The 22,393-nt window shown below is 39.3% G+C and overlaps 1 protein-coding gene and 1 long non-coding RNA gene across 2 annotated transcripts in view; both read right to left on the reverse strand.

Moving 5' to 3' along the window:
• Window positions 1–10,659, reverse strand: part of LOC136246066 (uncharacterized) — a 14,532-nt gene extending 3,873 nt beyond the window's left edge. The window contains exon 1 of the long non-coding RNA XR_010696227.1: window positions 10,485–10,659. This is a non-coding gene — a long non-coding RNA (uncharacterized lncRNA). The remainder of the gene's footprint in view (window positions 1–10,484) is intronic.
• An 8,334-nt stretch (window positions 10,660–18,993) lies between these two features.
• LOC136245463 (uncharacterized) lies at window positions 18,994–20,322 on the reverse strand. The gene is made up of 2 exons (XM_066036999.1): window positions 20,051–20,322; window positions 18,994–19,881 (listed from the first exon to the last, which is right to left on the reverse strand). Exons 1-2 carry the CDS (start codon window positions 20,249–20,251, stop codon window positions 19,171–19,173), a joined length of 912 nt encoding a protein of 303 aa, XP_065893071.1. The 5' UTR covers window positions 20,252–20,322; the 3' UTR covers window positions 18,994–19,170.
• Between the last annotated feature and the right edge of the window lie 2,071 nt (window positions 20,323–22,393).

Raw genomic sequence — 22,393 nt, forward strand, 5'->3', positions numbered from 1 at the left:
CAATACATTGATTCCACAACTGTATAACCATGGTGTTTTTCCTATTTTAGTATAGATTGTTAATGTAACTGCATATACAAAAGATTTACAAGAGTCATCAACAGCACACTGTCGATAATTAACTCACAGACTGAACTCTTATGTTAGCTAGTTCTTTGATTGTAATAGGTTTAGGCATATTTTCGTTCTTGTAGTTGTATTATGTTGTATTGTGGGTTTGGGGCACTTGGGTCACGTGAGAATTAAGATTGTTACACGTGTTGTGTAGTCTGTCGGCTCCTCCGTCTCCCATCTACCGAGTAACGTGAAACGCTCCGCCTCGCTTCCCTACATGGTGCTGTGACCAGGATTCGCTTGTGAAGCGACCCGAAATTCTTAACCCGTTGTGAAAACGTCGTGGTACCGTGGCAACCCCCCCTTTAACGGTACCCAAGAAGGCAAGCGTTTCACCCCAGTAAACACTTGTTTGCGTGTTTTATCATAGAAGTTCGAGACAACTGTGACAGGAGATGGAAGAGATTCAACGTGTGAAGGGCTCAAGTGCTGCGTACCGCTCCCATGTGACTCGAACTATTAAGAAAGCCAAGGAAATTTTAGTGACAGAAGGTGATCTAGCAGACTCTCAAGTTGCCAAGTTGACCAGCATAATGGAACAGTTAACACAAAAGAGTGGTGTTTTAAAGCAGCTCAATGCACAAGTGCTGGAAGCAATACAATCACCAGATGATCTAGAAGCAGAAATTTTAGAAGCTGAAGAAATCCAAGACACTATCCATGAATATGTAACTGTGATCAAACGTCGTATAGAACCGAGGCGTACAACTATAGAGGCATCCCACTCCCTTAGTGCTACAGCTCCAGCATTTGTTCCCACACTCTCACCAGTGACACCTGCAGCAAGAGAGCCTGTAAGTCGGCTTCCAAAACTGACGTTACCAGTTTTTTCAGGAGACCCCCTAAAGTGGCAGCCATTCCGTGATTCATTTGACTCAGCTGTACACAACTGCCCTACCCTCAGCAAGGTACAGAAATTTAATTACTTAAGAGCTCAACTGCAAGGGGATGCAGCCAGAGCCATTGCTGGCCTGCCATTAACAGAGGACAACTATGACCAGGCAATTGAACTATTAACCACTAGGTATGGTCAGTCACACAAGATCATAGAGGCACACTTACAAGCCCTATGGGAGATCAGCACCCCTACTAACACCCTGTCAAGTCTGCAGTTGTATTATGATACCATCGAATCTCACATAAGAGGATTGGCAGCACTAGGAAAGAGTGAGGATACATTCAGCACAATGCTTGTCCCTGTCATGCTTGGAAAGCTACCCATTGATATACGTAGAAATCTCGCTCGTGAGCATGGCAACAAGGAGTGGACATTGTCAGAGGTCAAGGAAGCTATCCTCAAAGAGATATCGGTGTTGGAATGTACTTGGTCATCTCCAAAGGGGTTCGGATCTCAGCCATCCATGACTACTACCTTACACACTGGTGCTGGTGGACGTAACTTATCACCCCAAGCTCAAGGTATGAATAAAAGTACATGTGTGTTTTGTAAGGGGCCTCACTTTTCTGCACGTTGTGAGACTGTAAAGGATCCACAGAAGCGACTAGATATGGTGAAGAAGGGGAAACATTGTTTTAATTGTTTGGGCCACCATAGGGTATCACAATGCCCCTCCAAATTGCGTTGTAAGGCTTGCCGTCAGAAGCATCACACCAGCCTCTGCGGAGCTGAATTCGGTACTAAACAACCTGAGACAGCCCCCATACCACCAGTTACAGCTCAGACTGTCACAACCCAGAATACAATTATTGATACCCCAGAATCAACAGTAACAAATCCTACAACAGTCACTGCAGCTATTGTTCCACCTAAATCAGTAGCCATGCCAACCACTACTTCTCTTTGTTTGTTAAAAACAGCAGTCGCCCAAGTTAATGTTGGTGGAATACATGCTGAAGCCAATATCCTCTTTGATGAAGGGGCTCAACGATCATTTATGACTAAGAAGTTAGCGAAAGCTCTAAAAATCTCACCTCATGACACTGAACATGTCAATATATCGGCCTTTGGAGCTGAGCTATCCTCCACTTCGCAACTGGGCGTCGCAACAATCAATGTTATAACACTGACCAATGAACAGGTACCTATGTCAGTGTTGGTGGTACCAGTAATTGCAGCTCCCTTACACAATACCTACCACCACCACCTGAGGCACATGAAACACTTACAAGGGCTCAGATTGGCTAACCCAGTTACAAGGAACAATACCTTTGACATCACGCTGTTAATTGGGGCTGACTATTATTGGCAGTTTGTAGGTGATCACATAGTCCGTGGTGATGGACCTACGGCAATGCAATCCAAACTCGGCTATCTCCTATCTGGACCACTTACAATGTCCATTGCCTCACATGTTCAGACTAACGTATTCCATGTTGGATTACAACCAGTAGAAGGCAGCACATGCTCAGAAATTTGGAGTATTGAGTCAACTGATGCTACTCAGCAGCAAGGAGCAGACACAGAATTTCTCAATCAATATCAACAATCTTGCATTAGACGTGAAAGTGATGGTGCCTACTGTGTTAAGTTTCCATGGAAACAAGAGCACCCACCCCTTCCAACTAATTACATGATTTGTAAGAGCATCACACGTTCATTAGCGCATAGACTCGGTCAGAACCCAGAACTGTTACACCATTATGGAAAGATCATCTCAGACCAAGAACAGAAAGGCTTCATTGAGCGAGTAGCAGAACCAGACACTGCAGCCACAAACAATGTGCACTATATACCACACCACCCGGTAAAGAAGGCTTCGTCAACAACACCAGTTAGGATTGTCTACAACTGTAGCTGTCGCCAATCAACGCATCCCAGTTTGAATGATTGTCTGATGACGGGGCCTTCCTTTCTAGCTGACTTATGTGGCATTCTCCTGCGCTTCCGCTCATACAGATTTGCAATCTCTACTGACCTAGAAAAAGCCTTCTTACATGTTCGACTTGATGAGGGGGACCGAGACTGTACACGTTTTTTGTGGCTATCTATACCATCCGATCCAGACAGTAAGCTTGTAACTTATCGATTCAAAACTGTCTTGTTTGGCTCCACCAGCTCACCTTTCATGCTAAATGCTACATTGCAATGTCATCTCAACACCTTTAATACACCAATAGCACATGATATGAAGAGAAACCTTTACGTGGATAACATCATCTCAGGGTGTGATACTGAAGAACAAGTTATTCATTACTACAAGGAAGCCAGAGCAATAATGAACCAAGCAAAGTTCAATCTACGCTCTTGGGCATCCAACAGTCATCAACTGCAGTCTTTGGCTCGATCAGAAGGCACGGCTGACAAGGATCCAGCTGTGAGCCTACTGGGTTTACTTTGGTCCACACCTACTGACACTATTACCTTTCCACCAAAACAGTTCTTAACTTCAACAGAAGAGTACTCAGTAACCAAGAGAATTGTCTTACAAATGGTATCAAAGATCTACGATCCACTCGGGTACTTATCACCAATTACCATTCGAGCTAGAATCCTCATACAGGAACTGTGGCAATCTGGTGTGGACTGGGATGAACCTATACACCAGAATCATCAGAAGACCTGGATTCAGATAGCTACAGATCTACAAGAAACCTCCAACTTGACTGTCCAAAGGTGCTATTTCATCCAGACTAGTAATGAACCAGCAGAGCTACACGTATTTTCTGATGCTAGCATGAAAGCATACGGAGCCGTAGCCTTCCTTAGAACTGGAAATCAAACCAGCTTTGTTCTTGCAAGATCGCGTGTCGTGCCACTCAAGGGTCACACACTCCCCAGACTAGAACTCATGGGTGCTGTCGTTGCCTCTCGACTTGCTCATTTCATTGTTTCAGCTCTTCAGTACACATCACTTCAGACTACCTCAGTCACACTGTGGAGCGACAGTCAGATTGTCCTTCATTGGTTGCACAGCTCAAAACGCCTCAAGCAGTTCATATCCAATAGAGTGCAAGAGATTAATGACACATTTCCTGACATACCTTGGCGTTACTGCCCCACTGATCACAATCCAGCAGATCTATTGACTAGAGGCCTAACAACTGGCCAACTTGCCTCGTCACGGTTATGGCAACGTGGTCCACAGTGGCTTACCAATAAGACGCAACAACCTGTATGGAACCACAGTGAGATACTACATTTACAAGTGGAAGAAGGTACTGTAGAAGATCTTTTTGAAGATAACCCACTCACCATGGCGACACAAGGCATTCACAATATCATTCAGATATCGAACTACAGCACACTGCACCGACTTCTACGTGTATCAGGCTATGTACTTCGTTTTATACACAACACCAAACAAGGCACTTCCAGAAAGACAGGACCATTATCTACAAATGAGATCAACAGATCCCTTTCCTTGTGGATTCACAGTTGTCAACAAACATCATTTTCTAAGGAAATACACAGTCTTCAATCTCAAACTAAGAAGAAACGATTACCTCTTGTAAGACAATTGCGTTTATTTTTGGACACTTTAGGCTACATACGCTGCGGAGGAAGGATCCACAATGCTCCAGTAGAGGAAGACACAAAATTCCCCTTCCTGTTACCCAGGAAGCACCACTTGACCAAGTTGATAGTATTCTCTGTTCATATTCAGCAGTTGCATGCAGGTGTTAACAGTACAGTAACCGCCTTGAGACAGCGATACTGGATCCCCTCAGCCCGACAACTAGTCAGAGGATTATTACACAAGTGTGTACCATGTCGCAAAACCATTGGCAAGCCCTATCCCATCCCTGAATCACCACCACTTCCTCATGCTAGAACCAAAGATGGAAAACCATTCGAAGTAACTGGAGTGGATTTCACCGGAGCTCTCTATGTAAGAGAACATGGTACCGAGATTAAAGCCTACATATGTTTGTTTACATGTGGGTTGTCTAGAGCAGTTCATCTGGAGGTAGTAAAAGACCTCAGTGTGGACACATTCCTACAAGCCTTCCGTAGATTTGTAGCACGGAAGTCATTGCCACAACTCTTACTATCAGACAATGCATCAACGTACGTGTCTGCTGCCAAGGAACTGGAACAGCTCTTTACCTCAAACCAGCTAGAGGAATCTCTGAGTGTTAGTGGAGTACAGTGGAAGTTTATACCAAAAAGAGCCCCGTGGTACGGTGGCTTCTGGGAGCGCCTCATCGGTATGACTAAGAATGTAATGAAGAAGGTGCTTGGAAGGTCGTTCATTTCATTTGAAGCTCTTCAGACATTAGCTGTTGAAATTGAAGCAGTCTTAAATGACCGCCCTTTAACTTACTTGTCTGCAGACGTCAACGACCCTGACCCCCTCACACCATCTCACTTATTGTACGGGCGACGTATTGTGTCACTACCGCATGCAATTGTTGAAGACGATGAAATCAATGATCCTACCTTCTTGACAAGTTCTATACTCCAGGAGAAAGCCAAGAGACAAGTGCAGATCCTACAACATTTCCAACAACGGTGGAAGAGAGAGTACCTAACCTCACTCAGAGACACTCACAGAGGTACAGATCCCTGCAAGCTAACAATCAAGGTTGGCGATATTGTGCTCGTGCATGATGACGTACCAAGATCCCGTTGGCAACTAGCTGTAATAGAAGAATTAATTGAGGGACTTGATGGAGGTATAAGAGCTGCCAAAATCAGAACAACTACAGGAAGAACCAACAGGCCAGTGGCGAAACTGTTTCCACTTGAAGTGAATGCTATGAGTGAGGCAAATGCCACTACTGGAAGTGAGGCCAATGCTCAACCCTCTAATAATGCCCTAGATGGATCTGTTACCACAAGCAATACTGTTGGTAATCGTTTTACAAGGAATGCTGCTATTAGGGCTCGTAACCGTATCAAGGGATGGACAGATCTACTATCCGTGGCCCCGGAGGATGTCGATAATTAACTCACAGACTGAACTCTTATGTTAGCTAGATCTTTGATTGTAATAGGTTTAGGCATATTTTCGTTCTTGTAGTTGTATTATGTTGTATTGTGGGTTTGGGGCACTTGGGTCACGTGAGAATTAAGATTGTTACACGTGTTGTGTAGTCTGTCGGCTCCTCCGTCTCCCATCTACCGAGTAACGTGAAACGCTCCGCCTCGCTTCCCTACACACACACAAATAGCTAACAAAAGGTTTTCAGAGCCATGCATCCATGTACCTGTACAGTATAAACACAAAGAGCTATGTACAAAATTCCCTAATCCTTATCTTCCTGTGCATGGTTTACCATAACCATATCATGTATATAACTACCTACATGCATCATACAAAATGATTTACCTTAAAGGCTTCACAACAACAGCAAAATACAGAAACTTGGGTACCAGTTGGCATTTAATCCTGTTTTTTTTTTACTTATAATTATAATACTATACCAGTAGCTATGTATGCTGCCTTGATATTCATATACCAAGTGTGAAAACATTATGTCTTGAGTGTAGGCTTATATCTGTGCATGACTTGTTCTGTTTATTGGCCTCCAGCCTTGCAACTATGGGCAGGCAGGCAGGCAGGCAGGCAGGCAGGCAGGCAGGCAGGCAGGCAGGCAGGCAGGCAGGCAGGCAGGCAGGCAGGCAGGCAGGCAGGCAGGCAGGCAGGCAGGCAGGCAGGCAGGCAGGCAGGCAGGCAGGCAGGCAGGCAAAAATTCGTAGTTTTGGTTATTTAAAAAAAAATTCTATATCCGGCTGCCTGTCAGTGTTTTCTAGTTGTTAATATTGTATTTGATGTTAGATGGAGTAATTTTATTCCATAAAGATGATTTTTCATCATGCAAGATGTTTCTAGGATGATGCTTAAAGGCAGAGGCGTGCAGCATTTTTGGTGGGATCCCTACTTAAACAGTACTTCGATAATTAGTGGGAACCCTACTACAGTATACAGTACCATAATACTGTATGATAGTGGTACACTGAGCCACATGGAAACTAATTAGGTCTGATAATAAAATATGCAACACAAATTCAGATTACTCAGTAAATTGTTTGTGGCAAAACCGTATTTCTTACCAGCTACTGCAATAACAATATCAAATCACATGGAAGCCATTGTGGAATAGATCTGGTCTCCTACTGTTTAGAATTCAAGAAAAAATTAAATCTGACCAACTTGCACATGCATGTGATTTATCCGGCATTAAATATGTTTATCTGCCTGTACCAAGAGGAAGACATTTACCGAATTAACCAGCCAACTGCAATATGGTTTATTACACAATTCCCACCAATTACACCATGTATTATATAGCAAGTTTACACATCCAGCAACCTTGACCATATCTGTGCCAGTGACATTAAGACAGAATAAAACGTTGCTGGCCTAAAGTGACCTTCTACACAACAACCCTACAAAGTATTGAAACATGTGACAAGCCACTAGACCACAAACAACATAATTAAACCATCCCTAAAAAATTAACAGCTGAGGTGGTTAGCATGTGGTTGTGTTAGTTGTGTTGGATAGAGGTATTGTATACAATACAAGGAAGGCTTTTTATTGATTAGCCTGGTATGGTGAAAAGCTTCAACAGGCTGGCAATGGTTGGTAAGGTGATATGCAAAAGCTGCCACAGTTTGGTTCAGCCCACTTTGGTCTGGGACAATCCCTGCTGACCAGCAGTCCCAGTACAAACAAACACACAACTTGCTATTGTGATTAGTAACATTGAAGACACTGATTGCTATTTCAACATAGACATCTCATATAATGCACTACTTTTGGATAATTTTACATCCTTCTCAACATGGCACAGTTCATTGCATAGTTCATTGCTGAGTGAATTGATTGAGCAGTGCCAATCCCTGCATGACAAAGGCTGGCATGGGTTGGCCCAAGCCAAGATACAGTGCAACATTAACAACAACAAAACTGCATTTGTTGGGCCTCACCAGTAATTTTTATGTTCTAAAGAATTCTACAATGTGGCTATGACGTACCATGCTTCAAATAGATTGCATGGCCATTTCGCCCTACCAATGTGTTGATATTCCGGCCAATGGACTCACTGGCTAAACATATTTTAGTTGGTTCTACACTTTGTAGTTACAACTTCAGTAGATAAGAGAAAAACTATAATGACAATATACGTAGTTAGCCTCCTGAATATATTACAATAAAAAACTGACAGTTTTTTGGCAGGATAGCATAAAACAAGGTCACAATTTACCATGCAGACTTGGAATGAACCAGTCATAAGAAGTTAAACTCTGCCATACTAATTGTCCTGCAGGTCTGAGGTCTGTTCAGAAAGCATGGGCAGAGATTTGCAGCTTGTGGCTAGAGCTGGGGTATTGTTAGTAAACCATGGTATTTAATAGTCTCATGCCCAGCAAGGCTGATCATACTAATGTGCAAACACCATCTGTTGACAATTTTGGCTTGGAAGTGTGACCCAGCCTGAAGAATCGAGGAATTGCATTATTGTTTAAAACCCATTTGAAAATGGCTAGGAATAAAGCAGAGGAGGGTGGAAGCGGTTTAAGCGCTGTTAAAATGAATTATGCTAAATGCTCGCCGTTTTTCTGCGATTAACTAAATCGTGTGGATGGTATAACGAAGTGTGGCATCGTTGTCTTGTTGAAGAATATACATACACTGTACCTGGTTAGTGCAAGCGTACTACGTGCGAAAGTGTTTTCATCAGTTTTGCCCTGAAAACTAACTGATTTTACAAAACAAAGTACATCATCATAATGCTTACGCGAAGTACAATCTAAATATCTAATGATCCCCACTGTTTGCTAGTTTTGTATTGCGACTAATGAGGCTCACATGAAATTCTAAACAGAGGTATGCAATTAACGTAATATTTTCGAGCAGCGCTTCCACGCTCCTCTGGGAATAAAGTAAACTCAGAATAGAGTGTTTACTAGATGCAATCTCTTCATTTATTGTATCAGTACAGGACAGTGTTTCATTTCTGGTGAAAGGTCGAGTCACGATTCTTTGATCTTATAAGGTGAAATCGGAAACACAACTTGACAACAAACATCTTGAACAGTCTAGATGAATATCTTTTTAAAATGGCTTTACATCAGGGGAGTAGGACAAGCCCACGTGAATACGTAATAACATTGCACAAGTACCGAAAGTATTTCACGTGAGCTGAATAGACCCTGTACAGAAAGTAGGAAGTGGATCGACGGGGATTAATACATATTTTAGTTCTTAGTTTGTTGTGTGCAATGGTGTGATTCACGACTGGAAAAATGCTTCCGTTATGGAGTAATTAGACTTACAATGATGACGATGTGTGGCGGTGATGACTTTCACATCAACAGTAACAGTGGTCATCAATGATTAAAATACAATCGTTTATTGTATGATCTATTAATTTCAACAGGTAGTATGACTACGTTTAAAATAAATATTCTTGTTAGCGCTCCGTAGTGCACGTCCTACCCCCCCGGCTTTAAATCGTCTGCTTTTTTTGTCTACTTCCAATACATTGGTGCAATTGTGCAACTTGTTGATTCTGATTGGCCAGCCAATCTTTTGGCTGGATTGCACTTCCAGACCCAAAAACTTGAGCATTGTCACCAGATGGTGCTTCACATTAGTGTGAGCCCAGCTGAGCACAAGACTAGATATTTAAGTCATACTATCAGGTTTTGATATACTATCTATTTTTTCTAATATACAGTGGAACCTTTCTATTACAGATATTTTAGGACTCAGAATTTTCTGCCATTTGTGTTGTAACAGGTTTTCCTCTTTCAGAGGTAAAAATGTATCAACCAGACCAGTTGGGACCAAAATTTTTGTCCTTATTATGGAGGTTTTTTTCTATCGTTTCCATAATTCGGGGAGCCCTTCATGAATATCCTCTGTAGCTCTTGCAAATAGAAGACAAGGAAGATTAGTATGTAGCTTGTCTAACAAGGACTGTTCATAAGATTTTCTAGCAGATCGTATCTTACATCTGATATCATTGCGTTTGCTGCACAGTTGGCATCTTGATTAGGAATGTTTATATTTGGTAAAAGAAAGTTGCTTAGCTTTAATGGCTTTAGAGAGGTTTTTGGACCACCTAGGAGGAGTAGGTTTATTATTCTTAGGACCAGAAGAGACTTGATTTTAAAATTTTAAAACATTTACACATAAATTCAAATAATTTTTACCAATTATCACCAATAAATCAAGGCCACAATTGCAAACTATTCTCAAAGCTCCTTATCAGATCAAATTCTTTTACATTGTACCACAGAACAGTTTACCCCCATCTGTGATTACACCCAGTCAGTAAGTGAATTTAAGAATAATAATAATAAAACTCGGTTTTGGATGCACAATGAAATCAATAGTGATTTGTAAATGGGTGGGGCGTGATGCATACCTATAGATATTATACCAGAACCAGACATTAAATCCATTACGATTTGTATGCAATGAATGCAGATGTGACGGGTGTTGCAGACTGACCTTTTTGTCCTTCTCAAGAAGCTTCGCCAAAAACTCAGTCGCCATCGTAAAAAAGTCGGCTGGTATCTTATCTCTGCTAAGGTTGGCAATAATCTTTAACACAGGCATCGCTTCTTCAATGGAACAACACGGCGATCGACAGAAACCTTGATTAAGACCACGTGATCTAATTATCCCACGTGATTACTCACCATTCAACTTTACTGCAGGTGCTCTGGAGGAAGCGCGTACAGTATTATGGACTGATGCAGTCTTCCCTTAAAAGTGATTGTCGGCACTACTGTAGCTATCCGTGGTAAGTTTAGCTATAAACAAGTTGTATACAATCACTGGACTGGACTGCTGGATTCAGGTTTTTTTTTCTTTTTTGGGCAACTGGTTGTGGTTATTGCTACATTGAATGTAAAATATTACTTGGTACGGCCTGTTCATCTTAGGATTGTTTCAGTGCAATTAGCATAGCACTGAATCTCTTTGAGATATTCTCCATTGTATGACTACCATTTGTCTTAGGGGGCATCTCCAAACTGATTTTGGTACGCTTAACGTCATAATGACACTAACTTCAGACCTTCCCCCCCCCCCCCTCCTTAACGTCACACTATGAAAACAATGCATTGGAAATAGAAGCACAAAACGTTATATTCTTTACCTGAAAACATAGTCTACAAACAGTATAGCTGTTTAATCACGTCACTTTCTCTGTTCTATAGCTGTTTACACTACAACCACTTTAATAAAAATTAATAGCGTCATGGGCTAAACCCCCCCTCCCCCTTAACGTCATTATGACGTTAAACGTACCAAAATCAGTTTGGAGATGCCCCCTTATCATAACCATACAGTACATGTGTATGTAGTGTTGTAGTAACCATGCATCATAAATTTAAGTTATAGTCATTGAGTCAGCTTAATTAAGTGGTGAGAGTTAACTGTCTTACTATCCATAGTTGAAGCTGGGAAATATATGTTGCATGATCACACCTTTATTTTGTGTGTGCGTGCGTGCGTGTGTGTACTTAAAGGCACAAATGCCTTCCGGAGAGAGAGAAACCAGTGCATCTGCAACATGAAGCAGTGCAATGTGAACAATGTCAACATTGGCTCAAGAATATTTTCAGTGTACACTAATAATACAGGCTCAGTAAAGACAATCTTGTAAGGGTACCTCATGTCTAGCTAGTTATCAAAGTTGATAAAAATTCATCTTTGTTGTGTTATGCCTGCACTAAGGTACTAACTAAAACATGTTTCTGATTTATTACTTCTTGCAATATTGGAGTGTGAAAAGTGTAGAATGTAGTATGGCTTCTTACATGTTAACTAGCCGCAAACATGTATACTTCACTCCCATTATGGTGGTTACGTTCTTTGGTGAATTAAAGAAGCCATATGACACTTTACGCTTTTTGAATTTTACCTTCTGTGTTGCAAGAAGTAATAAATTCCCTGTATGACATATCAAAATGTTTGAATAAATTTGACACTTGTTTTTACGTTTATTACACAGGATTGTTATTAAAATACATGAAATTGCTGGTGCAGTCAATGTTGCTCTAGTACATTTGTATTTATCATAATATAGGGCTTGACCATTCCTGCCTTGTTAGTAGAAAGCCTTCCCTATATTAGATCAGCTTGCTATTCGATGGTAAAGGTTGCGGTGTAACATTTTTACAGCATTAATTATATTGTGCATATATTATGCAATTTTACATAACCCACATATAGTGGTTTCCTTCAGTAAGAAAATATTTTTATGGGTGGCAACTGTTACAACACTCTTAGCTTTGTTTTCGTGTTTAGTTTGTATCCGTACAATGTTCCTATGCCTTGCTATTTCAGATAATACAAAGTGATGTAAGTATATGTGTTTTATATTGGAGAAATCAAAGAAGTGCCGTAGTCCATCCCATTCTAGTCTGAAACCTTTCAAAGAATTGGAGTATGATCAGTCCATTTCATGATCTAAGGACCAAAAACAAACAACGGACACTGGTAATGTACAGTATTGCTGATAAAATGGTTATTGGTTGTAATTCATATCAAAACTACTCTGTACATTTTGTCAAATCACAGCCAAAACCTCAATGGTCAAATTTTTTTCACAGAATCTAAGTTTTACCTTTAACTATACAGAATTAATCATTAAAAAGATGTAATTTCTACTTTATAACCCTTTCACTACCTCAGATTTGTCAAACAAGCTGATAAAAAAAACCTTGTCATTCATTGTAATTCCCTTGTCTAATACAAAATACATGCGTTTGTAATATATTCAGAAAACACAAAAGTACAGGCATTAGCACCCATAATTTCTACAGCACATTATACAATGAAAGAAAGCCCATGAATTTCCCTATACAATGCCACCCATACTGGGGTTATAACGTTACCACAGTGTCACTTATTCATTGTTGATTACGGCATAATGCGCACTCCATACAAAAGCCTATTGGAGAAATTGATTACGAGGGTGGACAAATCCCAAAAGTACAGACTGTTATCCTCCACCAAATCCCCAAAACTTGGTATCATTGTATGTGTTGAAGCGTACTGATTAAGAATCCACCTGTACTGAGTGTTTAACTGGTAATTGTACAGGGAAGTACTCGAAAAACCTTGTTTTTCCAGCATTTTTTACGTACCTGATGATGTGTAATTCACCAGAACAAGGCTCTTTCTGCCTTCCTGTTCATCTCAGAGCAAACTCTAATATATAACAGGACTCGCCTGACATTAACGAATTCGATAAACCAAACGGTGTTTCCATAAACTGAATTATGCGGAAGTTATAGTGATTTGTTTACGAGGTGGTGTAATTTTTACCGGAAATGGGCAAAACCTTGTGGAATCCAGTAAATTTGACATTAGTTTTGATATGTTTGGTTTTGGCATTGTTGTGATTTTGACTTGACAAATCACAATAGTATGTTTTAATATGTTGTGTCAGGAAAATATTGGCTTGGAAGCTGCCACTTAGTGTTGCCAATGGTCACTGTAAAGCTCTAATAATAACAAGTATAAGGAAAAATTATGAATTTTAAGTTAGATTAGGGATCATAGGAAAGTAGGGAAACAGGAGAGGTTGCCTACACCTGCAGATATGCTAATGGACATTTAATCCCTAATTCAGTCTATACCCATGACTGAATTGGGGATTAAATGTCCACTAGTAGCTATATCTGCAGGTGTAGGCAACCTTGTTACCTACTTTTTCCTATGATCCCTAATCGAACTTTAAAATTCCTTATATTTGCTTGTTTGCTTTTTTTGAAATGGAAAACTCTTTTCTTAAAAGGTTACAAACACAAACATACACAACTACATTGAAAACTGAGTCTCTGCTTGGATCAAGTCAACTGGTGCATATTTTATGTAGAGGCCTTGTGAAGACCGGGCTCCTCTGATACATTGTATGGCTTATCGAAGTAAGCAAAAAGATAGTTGGCACCTGACCCAACCCAATACTGAAGCATAAGGTTCCTTTATTTCTCAAACAAGAGGCTAGCTAGTCTCTTGTACAATATGGTAGCTTCATGACCCATTCCTCCGGTTGCAGAGATCACTAAAGGTGTGAAGGTATTGTGCTCCACTTTGCGGATGCGTGACTTATAAGCCCTCTTTTTTTTTGAAACATTATTATGACTGGTGAACCCACTCATACTGCATCAAAAGAAAGAATGACGCCTGAGTTTTCGTCTGAACATACGTACTGGGTATACCCCAAAGGGAATAAAGCTTGTATTATGCACTGCTTTGCTGTTATTTCACATGAATCTTTTTATAATGGAAGTACAACATTAGCAAACAATGGGGCTTAGTGAATATTTAGATAACACTAATGTAAGCTTCAAGGCTATAATACCACAAAAGTTAATACAGCACAAGTTGATGCCAGACCTTCAGTGCTGGATACTCCTTCAGTGCTGGACACTATAAATCAGTAATAACGATAACAACAGAATTTGTTAGCAGCTAGACCATCTCAGAAGGCTGTTTTGACAGTGTTACTACCTATACAGTGTAGTATACTGACACTATACAGTGTAGTATACTGACACTATACAGTGTAGTATACAATTAGGAGATTTTATACTATGTGTATGACTGAGGGAAATAAAATTTCAAATGGCTGTAAAGGTCACCAAAGGTCAAATCTGAGATGCCCCTCTAGCCCACAATCTTTTGAAGAATCTGTCCTAATACTATGCCAAGTTTCTTGCATATAGGTCCAGAGGTGTTGGTGAGGACAGCCATATAATTATTCTGTTATACTCCATCAACAGATATCATCTATATCATCCAGTTGAGTAATAAGTAACTGAATACAATAGCTACTCTTTTAAAAGTAACAAACTTATTAAATATTATTAAGGTCAGGGACATAGGAAGCATCCAAGCACCCATAAATATTTCCAGTTACGTAACTAATGGCCGTCAGCACACTGTACTATATATTACTAAAAAGATCGAGATACTCTAATAGAGCAGTCAATGACTCTAATAAAGCAGTCACACTCGCAACCTTTTTTTTTGTCTTCAGCTTTACCACTGGGCACCCATAAGTCATATATCTTCCTATGCTCCTGAAGTGAACTTTACATTTTGAGTAATAAGTAACTGTAATATATTACTCTATTTAAAAGTAATGAGTAATATGTAATATGTTAGTAATGTTACTTGTCAACAGTAATATCTCCAATTCTGTCTATCTTTTGCAAAAACTTATATGCAAGAAATTTTGATAGTTTTGCATAATGATACAAAAATTATTTTACAGTGATATTGTGCATGATTTTTTGTTGGTGCAAAACTGCAGTGTGCACCTACCGTAACTACCTACCAAATGGTGCAAAATGATTCAAAAACAGGATCAAAATAAAATAAATTCAGCTGGTATTTATTCCTAATATTTTTATGCTTTTCCAGCAACTATAGCTACCAGCAAAAAGTAAGTGAGGATTGACTATTGTATGAGATATGTTCCACTCATCCTCAAAGCAGTTTAGTGCATGCTGCTATACTCCTACTAAGACTGGTTCCAAATTCTCCATGTTTGAACGGCTGGTAGGTTGTAGCATTTTGTTTATTTAAGCACTATAGTGTTTTATTTTCTGCATTAGTTCACTACAAGTTTTGGTAAGTTTGAGGATGTATATTTCATTAAATTATACAGCAAACTTATACATGTGGTTATGTGTGAGGAAGCTAGTGTATCATGTGATATTTCAGTCCTTTAGTAACCTCACCTTTGTTATATTGCTAGTGTACACTCACCAACTAGGCAAACGTCCTAATTTATACCAGGTTTAGCCTCAGTAAATTCTCAAAAAAATTTCCTGTGGGGGTGAGATAAAAACATAATGGTTGACACTTATCAAGATGTAGGTTTTGCTATTATTGCACAGTCCTAAGCTTAATAACCCTGCAGGCAGCTATATGGGTGCATACTCACAGACTGGAATACCACCAATATAAATGGGGGTGGCTGCACATATGGCTGCAGACAGTCATCCCGATAAGTGGACGTGGCTCACAAAAGAAGCTGGGTTGCATCAGGACTTGACTATGACACGTTTATACACTTCCGTATCATCCAACTAAGTAACGCATGATCCAATCTGGGGTGATGATCTGTAAAGTGGGTCAGAGCCGGACAAAATGTGACACGATCAACCCAAACCAGTGTCAGCACTGACCTACTACACATGGGGATGGATTATATTCCTTCATGGATACTAGTACACTGCCCACTATAGAGTATGGCTTTTTAGTGTACTAAGTGGAAGAAAATTTTGTGGTTAGGTACTAACTGGCTTCCAACCTTTGGAGTGTGTAGGTTTTAATCATTAGACATTTATTCTTACAAAGCAAAAGTGATTGTATTTTACAGATGTTACCCATACTAATGACCAAGAAAAGTATTAAATTTCCAGTAGTGGACTTACCTTTGTCCTCCTTTGTGTTACTAGTGAACATTTTAAATTCCTATACTCAGGGCTGCCCAGAGAAATTAAGGGGCCAAGGACAAAGAGTTAAAGTGGGGCCCCAGGGGCAAGGAGGTTTCCATTCTGAATCACAACTTCACCCAAGCTGTAAGTTGAAGACAAAAAAAGAAAGAGACAATGACAATAGCTACCCCTCACCAACCATATCTCCTTATTTATAAGCTTGCTACAATGCTCCTCTGAAGAATATTGTGACTGCTCTATTAGAGTATCTAGATCTTAGGGTATAACAAATATTCAAGGGGCCCTTCATGGGGCCTCCTGGGGCCCCTTTCAGGCTGGGTCCTGGGGCAAAATGCCCCAGTCCCCCCCCCCCCTGTGGGCAGCCCTGCCTATACTTCAGTCTATAACCATGACTGAATAAGGGATTAAATGTCCGCAGAACTCTCTTGTTTTAGCTATTCCTAGGCCTGAGTTAAATATGCTCAAATTGTGCCCAAATGCTTTCAGGAATTTCCCAAACTTTTCACCTATTATTCTCTTCAGTGTTCCCATTATGCTTGCATTATGCTCCTATATCTAGGTTATCAACATTTCCTACAATTAGGCCATGACAAATTAATCTCACGTTTCACAGATGCGGCGGGTCAATGTTTTGGCAGACCCGAAAATAAATGTAAATCACATGAACTCTGTAAAAGATTGCTAATATGGCTTTTGCACCTGTCAAGATCAAGATGCTCTAATAGAGCAGTCATATAAACTTAAACAAAGCAGTCAGTTGCAGTTGATCTTAAAATTTATTCTTTTACCTGCTGGGTCACTACTAGAGGGCAAACAATCTGAGAAACATATGATAAATTTGGTATGGCCTTATCTTGGAACATTTTAATCAGTGAATGCTCTCTTAGAGTATTTCACTACAAAGTGACTGTTCTATTAGAGAGTATCGATCTAAGGAGCTATGTACAAAGCTTTCCACTGACTGTTTTATTAGGGAGTATAATTCTATTTTAATGGACTTAAGCTCCATATATAGTGTCCACCTAATATGCTGGCATACCACTCCAGCCTACTTATTATTATGCTGGCATATTTGACGCAGGCCAAGCTATTCGCTTGTTTTACTACTTTTTCTTTGATCCTTAATCCAACTCCTAATTTTTCTTCCATTTGTTCTACACTTTATAATGTAGTTAGCTATATAAATACGTAAAAGAAAGAATGGTGCCAGTCATGTTAGAAAATTATCCCCAACAATCAACTAGCTACATACTGAAAAGTGAGATGGAACTATGCTTCATTTTCAGCTATGCTCCACCCGTTGTGACACAGCATTTTAATGAAGAACATTACAAGAAGCGTCTCTACAATCGATCCAATCACTACAAAAAGTATGGGAAATACATTGTACTGTAAAAGGATAGCTACAGTGGATTTTGATCAGTTGTGTTCGAACTTTCCATATGGATGTCGACTTTATCCACATTGGCATCATGAGCACAAGATGGCCATGTTATTTGGGGGACTAATGTACAGGCGCCTATATATATATAATATGTAAGGGTTAAAGCACTGCCGCAAGTGCTATCATCAAATATAGCAGATAAAAGAGTGGGCAGGAGACAAAATATACCACGAGGCAAAGCCGAGTGCTATATTTCATCTCAAGACCACCCATTGAGTACTATATTTGACATATAGCACGAACCTAGACAGTACTTTAACTGGTATAGAGAACCGGTACACACAAGATACACGAAACAATTAGAAACTCACAGAGTAGTGTTATCATCAGCAGAATAGGCATTGTGCCTGTGTTATTCCTGTGCTGCACCTGTAGGATGAGCGAGAAGATGAGTCTTGTCCATCTTCTCAAAGACTAAATGTTTTTGATTATGGTATTTAATAAGCACATTTCCGTGATATTCCTAGGACTTCTCTGTTTATATGAACGAAATGTAGTAAGAGTGTTCGCTGCTGCTGACCACAAACAACCATCATCGAAATGTTCAAGTATGTCTATAAATTAAATCCAGTGGTGTTACTCTTAATGATTGCATAAATGGTTATAACATTACTATGAATGGCCCTAGTGAAGCTGTTGACAGAAATAGTCTGTTTGTAAATATTTTGATATGGTAGCTAATAAAATAAGTGGATTACCTTATAGGCTAAGGTGTTCATCTACACGATATGTGCTATAGTTAACATTTCACTAGCTGCTGGCATTCAGTTGCACCTTACCCATTCCTTCGATTACCATGGGAATTTGACGTTCACATCTTGTCCCACAGTTGAAAGCTTTGATAACGTGCAGTATGTACCTTCAAATACATAAATCAAAGTGATAGCTAATGTAAATTAATTATAATATCTGAGTATTACATTGTGTTGATCAAACCCTTCCCAGGCTTTGACAAGGTATATTTTATCCCAATACTGGAAAATTGACAAAAATGTTTATCAACTCCCCTTTTTCTCCAAAGGTAGGAGGAGCATGATGTTGATAGGTGCGCTACCAATCAGTAAATCAAGATTACCGTTTCCAATGGAACTTAAGGATAGTGAGAATTTTACTTCAGTGTAAGTAACACATTGTATTACAGCCGAGTTAATGAACCTATGCATAATACACTAATGAAAAGGCCTGAATAAAATGTTTATACAAAAAAGTTAATGTTGATAAACCAGTGTCCAAAAACCAGTAGCAGCATTTGACAAATTGTGTTTATTTATAGATCAGAGCCAATGAAGATCTGCATTTCACTGACAAGAGTAGCTGCAGTAGCAAAAGAGGTGTCCTGGCAAATTCTGACTTCAATAGCCTCAACAGTTCCATTAGTTGCTATAGGAAGACGCCTATAGAAGTATGGCATTTCTGGCTGAGCACAACAGCTATTTCCAACGGGACAATCTTTGCCATCCCATAACATGTTGTCGCTATAATATGTAGTAGCTGATGGGGCACCAGTACAACCTGCCTCACAGTAGTAATCATCTCTGACAAAAGCTGGTGGGGTCTGTCCAGCATAGGAGGAACAAGGGCAATTGTAGGATGTGTAACGGTACGTTGTTCCAGCTGAGTATCCGCTTGCATAGGTAAAGAGGTGTTGGCGAGGATAGTCATATGTTATAGACACTCCATCAACATATGTATCATCTATATCATGTTTCTTAGAGTAGTATGCATTGAAAGCTGTAGTGCGTCCTTTCTGATAGCCAAGCACTTTGCCATAAACCTCATTAAAATTTTGACCTCTGATACGAAAATGTGCTGAGTAGCATCCAGCAATCTCACCATTACCCTTGCACACTCGTTTAGCTGAACGTGGTATGGTGGCAGCCTCCCATCCACTAGGACAACTGTATCCATCAACATCAGCAATCTTTGTCCATGCAACGGTTTTTGATGAACCAACTGAAAGGCCCATTTCACAGTGAACCTGTAACAACATTTACACCCAACCAATAAAACTGGCATGCTACATGGCTGGAAAAATTATACACAAATTGAATATAGATTATTGTCCAGTAATATACATATTCTATGGTCTATACACAGATTAACTTGCTCATTTGTAATTTCTATGTATCATATTTAATTTCCTGTACCTGAACAATCTCGTTGGTAATCAGTTTTACCCAATAAAGTCCAGACTTGTTGCGGCTAGCAAAGTTGTTGTCGTAGATGTGACCACATGACTTTCCTGCATACTCTTGTGCTATTCCCAACAAAGGATCATCCTTTCCCAATATGGCAGAGTTCACAACTACCACCAACAGCAGAACAGACAAGCAGTATCCAAACATCATTGAAGTACAGTTGCAGTAAAGCAAGTGTTATACTGTATAAACACTATATACTTGAATGATGATGATGATAGTTAGTGCTGGTGCTTTTATAGCTGCAAACAGTTCATGCTTAGCAACATATACACTAACACAGCATTCTGTTTGGATACTGGTATGATATATGCTGTATGGCTTATTATTACAAAATCTACAATGGAAACAAGGAAAATCACTTTGTATGAGGTAGTTATATACATGATACAGTGTTAAGTACAGGAACTCAATTAAGACTATGGAGACTTTTTCATGCTGTAAAGCTAGCAGCTTTTTGTGTATAGCTATCTGTGTGTGTGTGTGTGTGTGTGTGTGTGTGTGTGTGTGTGTGTGTGTGTGTGTGTGTGTGTGTGTGTGTGTGCTCAGTTCATAACAACTTCAATTTAACACTGTAGATCCTACCATCTGTATAAAATATGCATATTCTGTCAATACTGATTATTTGCAACCAATAAAGCAGGTAGATATTATATATATACTGATTATGTGGTATGCATTATCCCTGCATGTATATGTCAAAGCATAGTCCAATAGTATGTACTGTGAGATTAATGAAGTAACTTTCACTATATATATATATATAATAGGTTCTAAGGGTAGCTACCAGCTGGTACCAAAATTGGCAGACAAAACTTGCTCATGAAACAGGTCAATGATGTATTTGTTGTTATTCAGTACTACAGTCACTTGGAAATGACTAAAAACAATTTCTCCATCCAGTCTAATTTAGATAGCGATATTGTAATTGATCAATCCACAATTGTACAACCATGGTGTTATTAAGGCCACACCCTTTTTTCCTGATCTTCAATGTAACTGCATATACAAAAGATATACAAGAGTCATCAACAGCACACACAAATATTTAGCAAAAGGTTTTCAGAGTCATGCATGCACGTACCCATACAGTTTAAACACAAAGTACAAAATTCCACAATAAACCTAATCCTTATGTTCCTGTGCAAACACCATATCATGTATATAACTACCTACATGCATCATACTAAATGCTTTACCTTCACAATAGCAGTATAGCATATATAGTAACTTCAGAGGGTACCAGCAGACATTTAATCTTGCTGTTTACTCATAATCATAACACTATACCTATAGCCATATATGCTGCCTTGATCCCCATCATTATGTATTATGTACCAAGTGTCAAAACATATATGCCTTGAATGCAGGCTTATATCTGTGTTTTGTTTTGTTTATCGTGAAGTCCCACAGTCTTATAAACTGAATTGAACTACATAATTCTATTAGTCTAAACCATTGAACTACGGTTTGCCACATGCAGGGATAATGCAGACTACCTGTCTGTATTACCTGCCTACCTACTAGATTTCAGTGGTAGTTGAGTTTCTTGGGATGCGGCCCCCAGCTGTTGACAGATTTTGAGCATTAAAATTTTAGTACATTCACATTTTCATGGATTTTATAAACTATTTTAAATATATATGTTTCTCTTTAAGTCCTAAATATCATTTATGGTTTATACACATTTCCAGGTATTGTAATGATCTAAGAACATATCCAAATTATCAATAAATAAATTGTGACCAGAGTTTGGACTAATGTCAGGCTTGAAATACATAGAAATCCTGCATCACCACTAAAGCACTTATGAATCTGATAATTTAGTTTACAGGATTTGTTGTAATTCAAGGTGCTGACTAGTGATTCCAGTCACTGTAAAGCTGATTAGAAGTTTAGAATGCCTTATTTTAATCATAAATATTTGAGTTGTAAAATTGACATTTTCCAAAATGTGATCGCAATTTATAATTAGCTAATTAAAAGTTTATCTACTGAATCATTCTTTAGTAATTTATATTTATGTTATTCTTTAACATCAAAGATCATATTTATATTATAGAGTATAGTTTTGACTGCTCTATTAAAATACATCTGATTACCCTTGTTCACCCTTCATCCACTTTTAAGAAATCAATGTAAGTTTTCCTATTACACTGTAACTATACTGTCCCTCTCCCCTTCATTATATGCTATTCATTATGTTCAGATAGCATTACTAGTTACAGGAATCGGCAAATAATCAGTATCAGTAAATGTGATAATATGCATATACAGATGGTAGGGTTACAG

This window comes from Dysidea avara, chromosome 15, assembly GCF_963678975.1.
Source record: "Dysidea avara chromosome 15, odDysAvar1.4, whole genome shotgun sequence".
NCBI classification, from domain to species: domain Eukaryota; kingdom Metazoa; phylum Porifera; class Demospongiae; order Dictyoceratida; family Dysideidae; genus Dysidea; species Dysidea avara.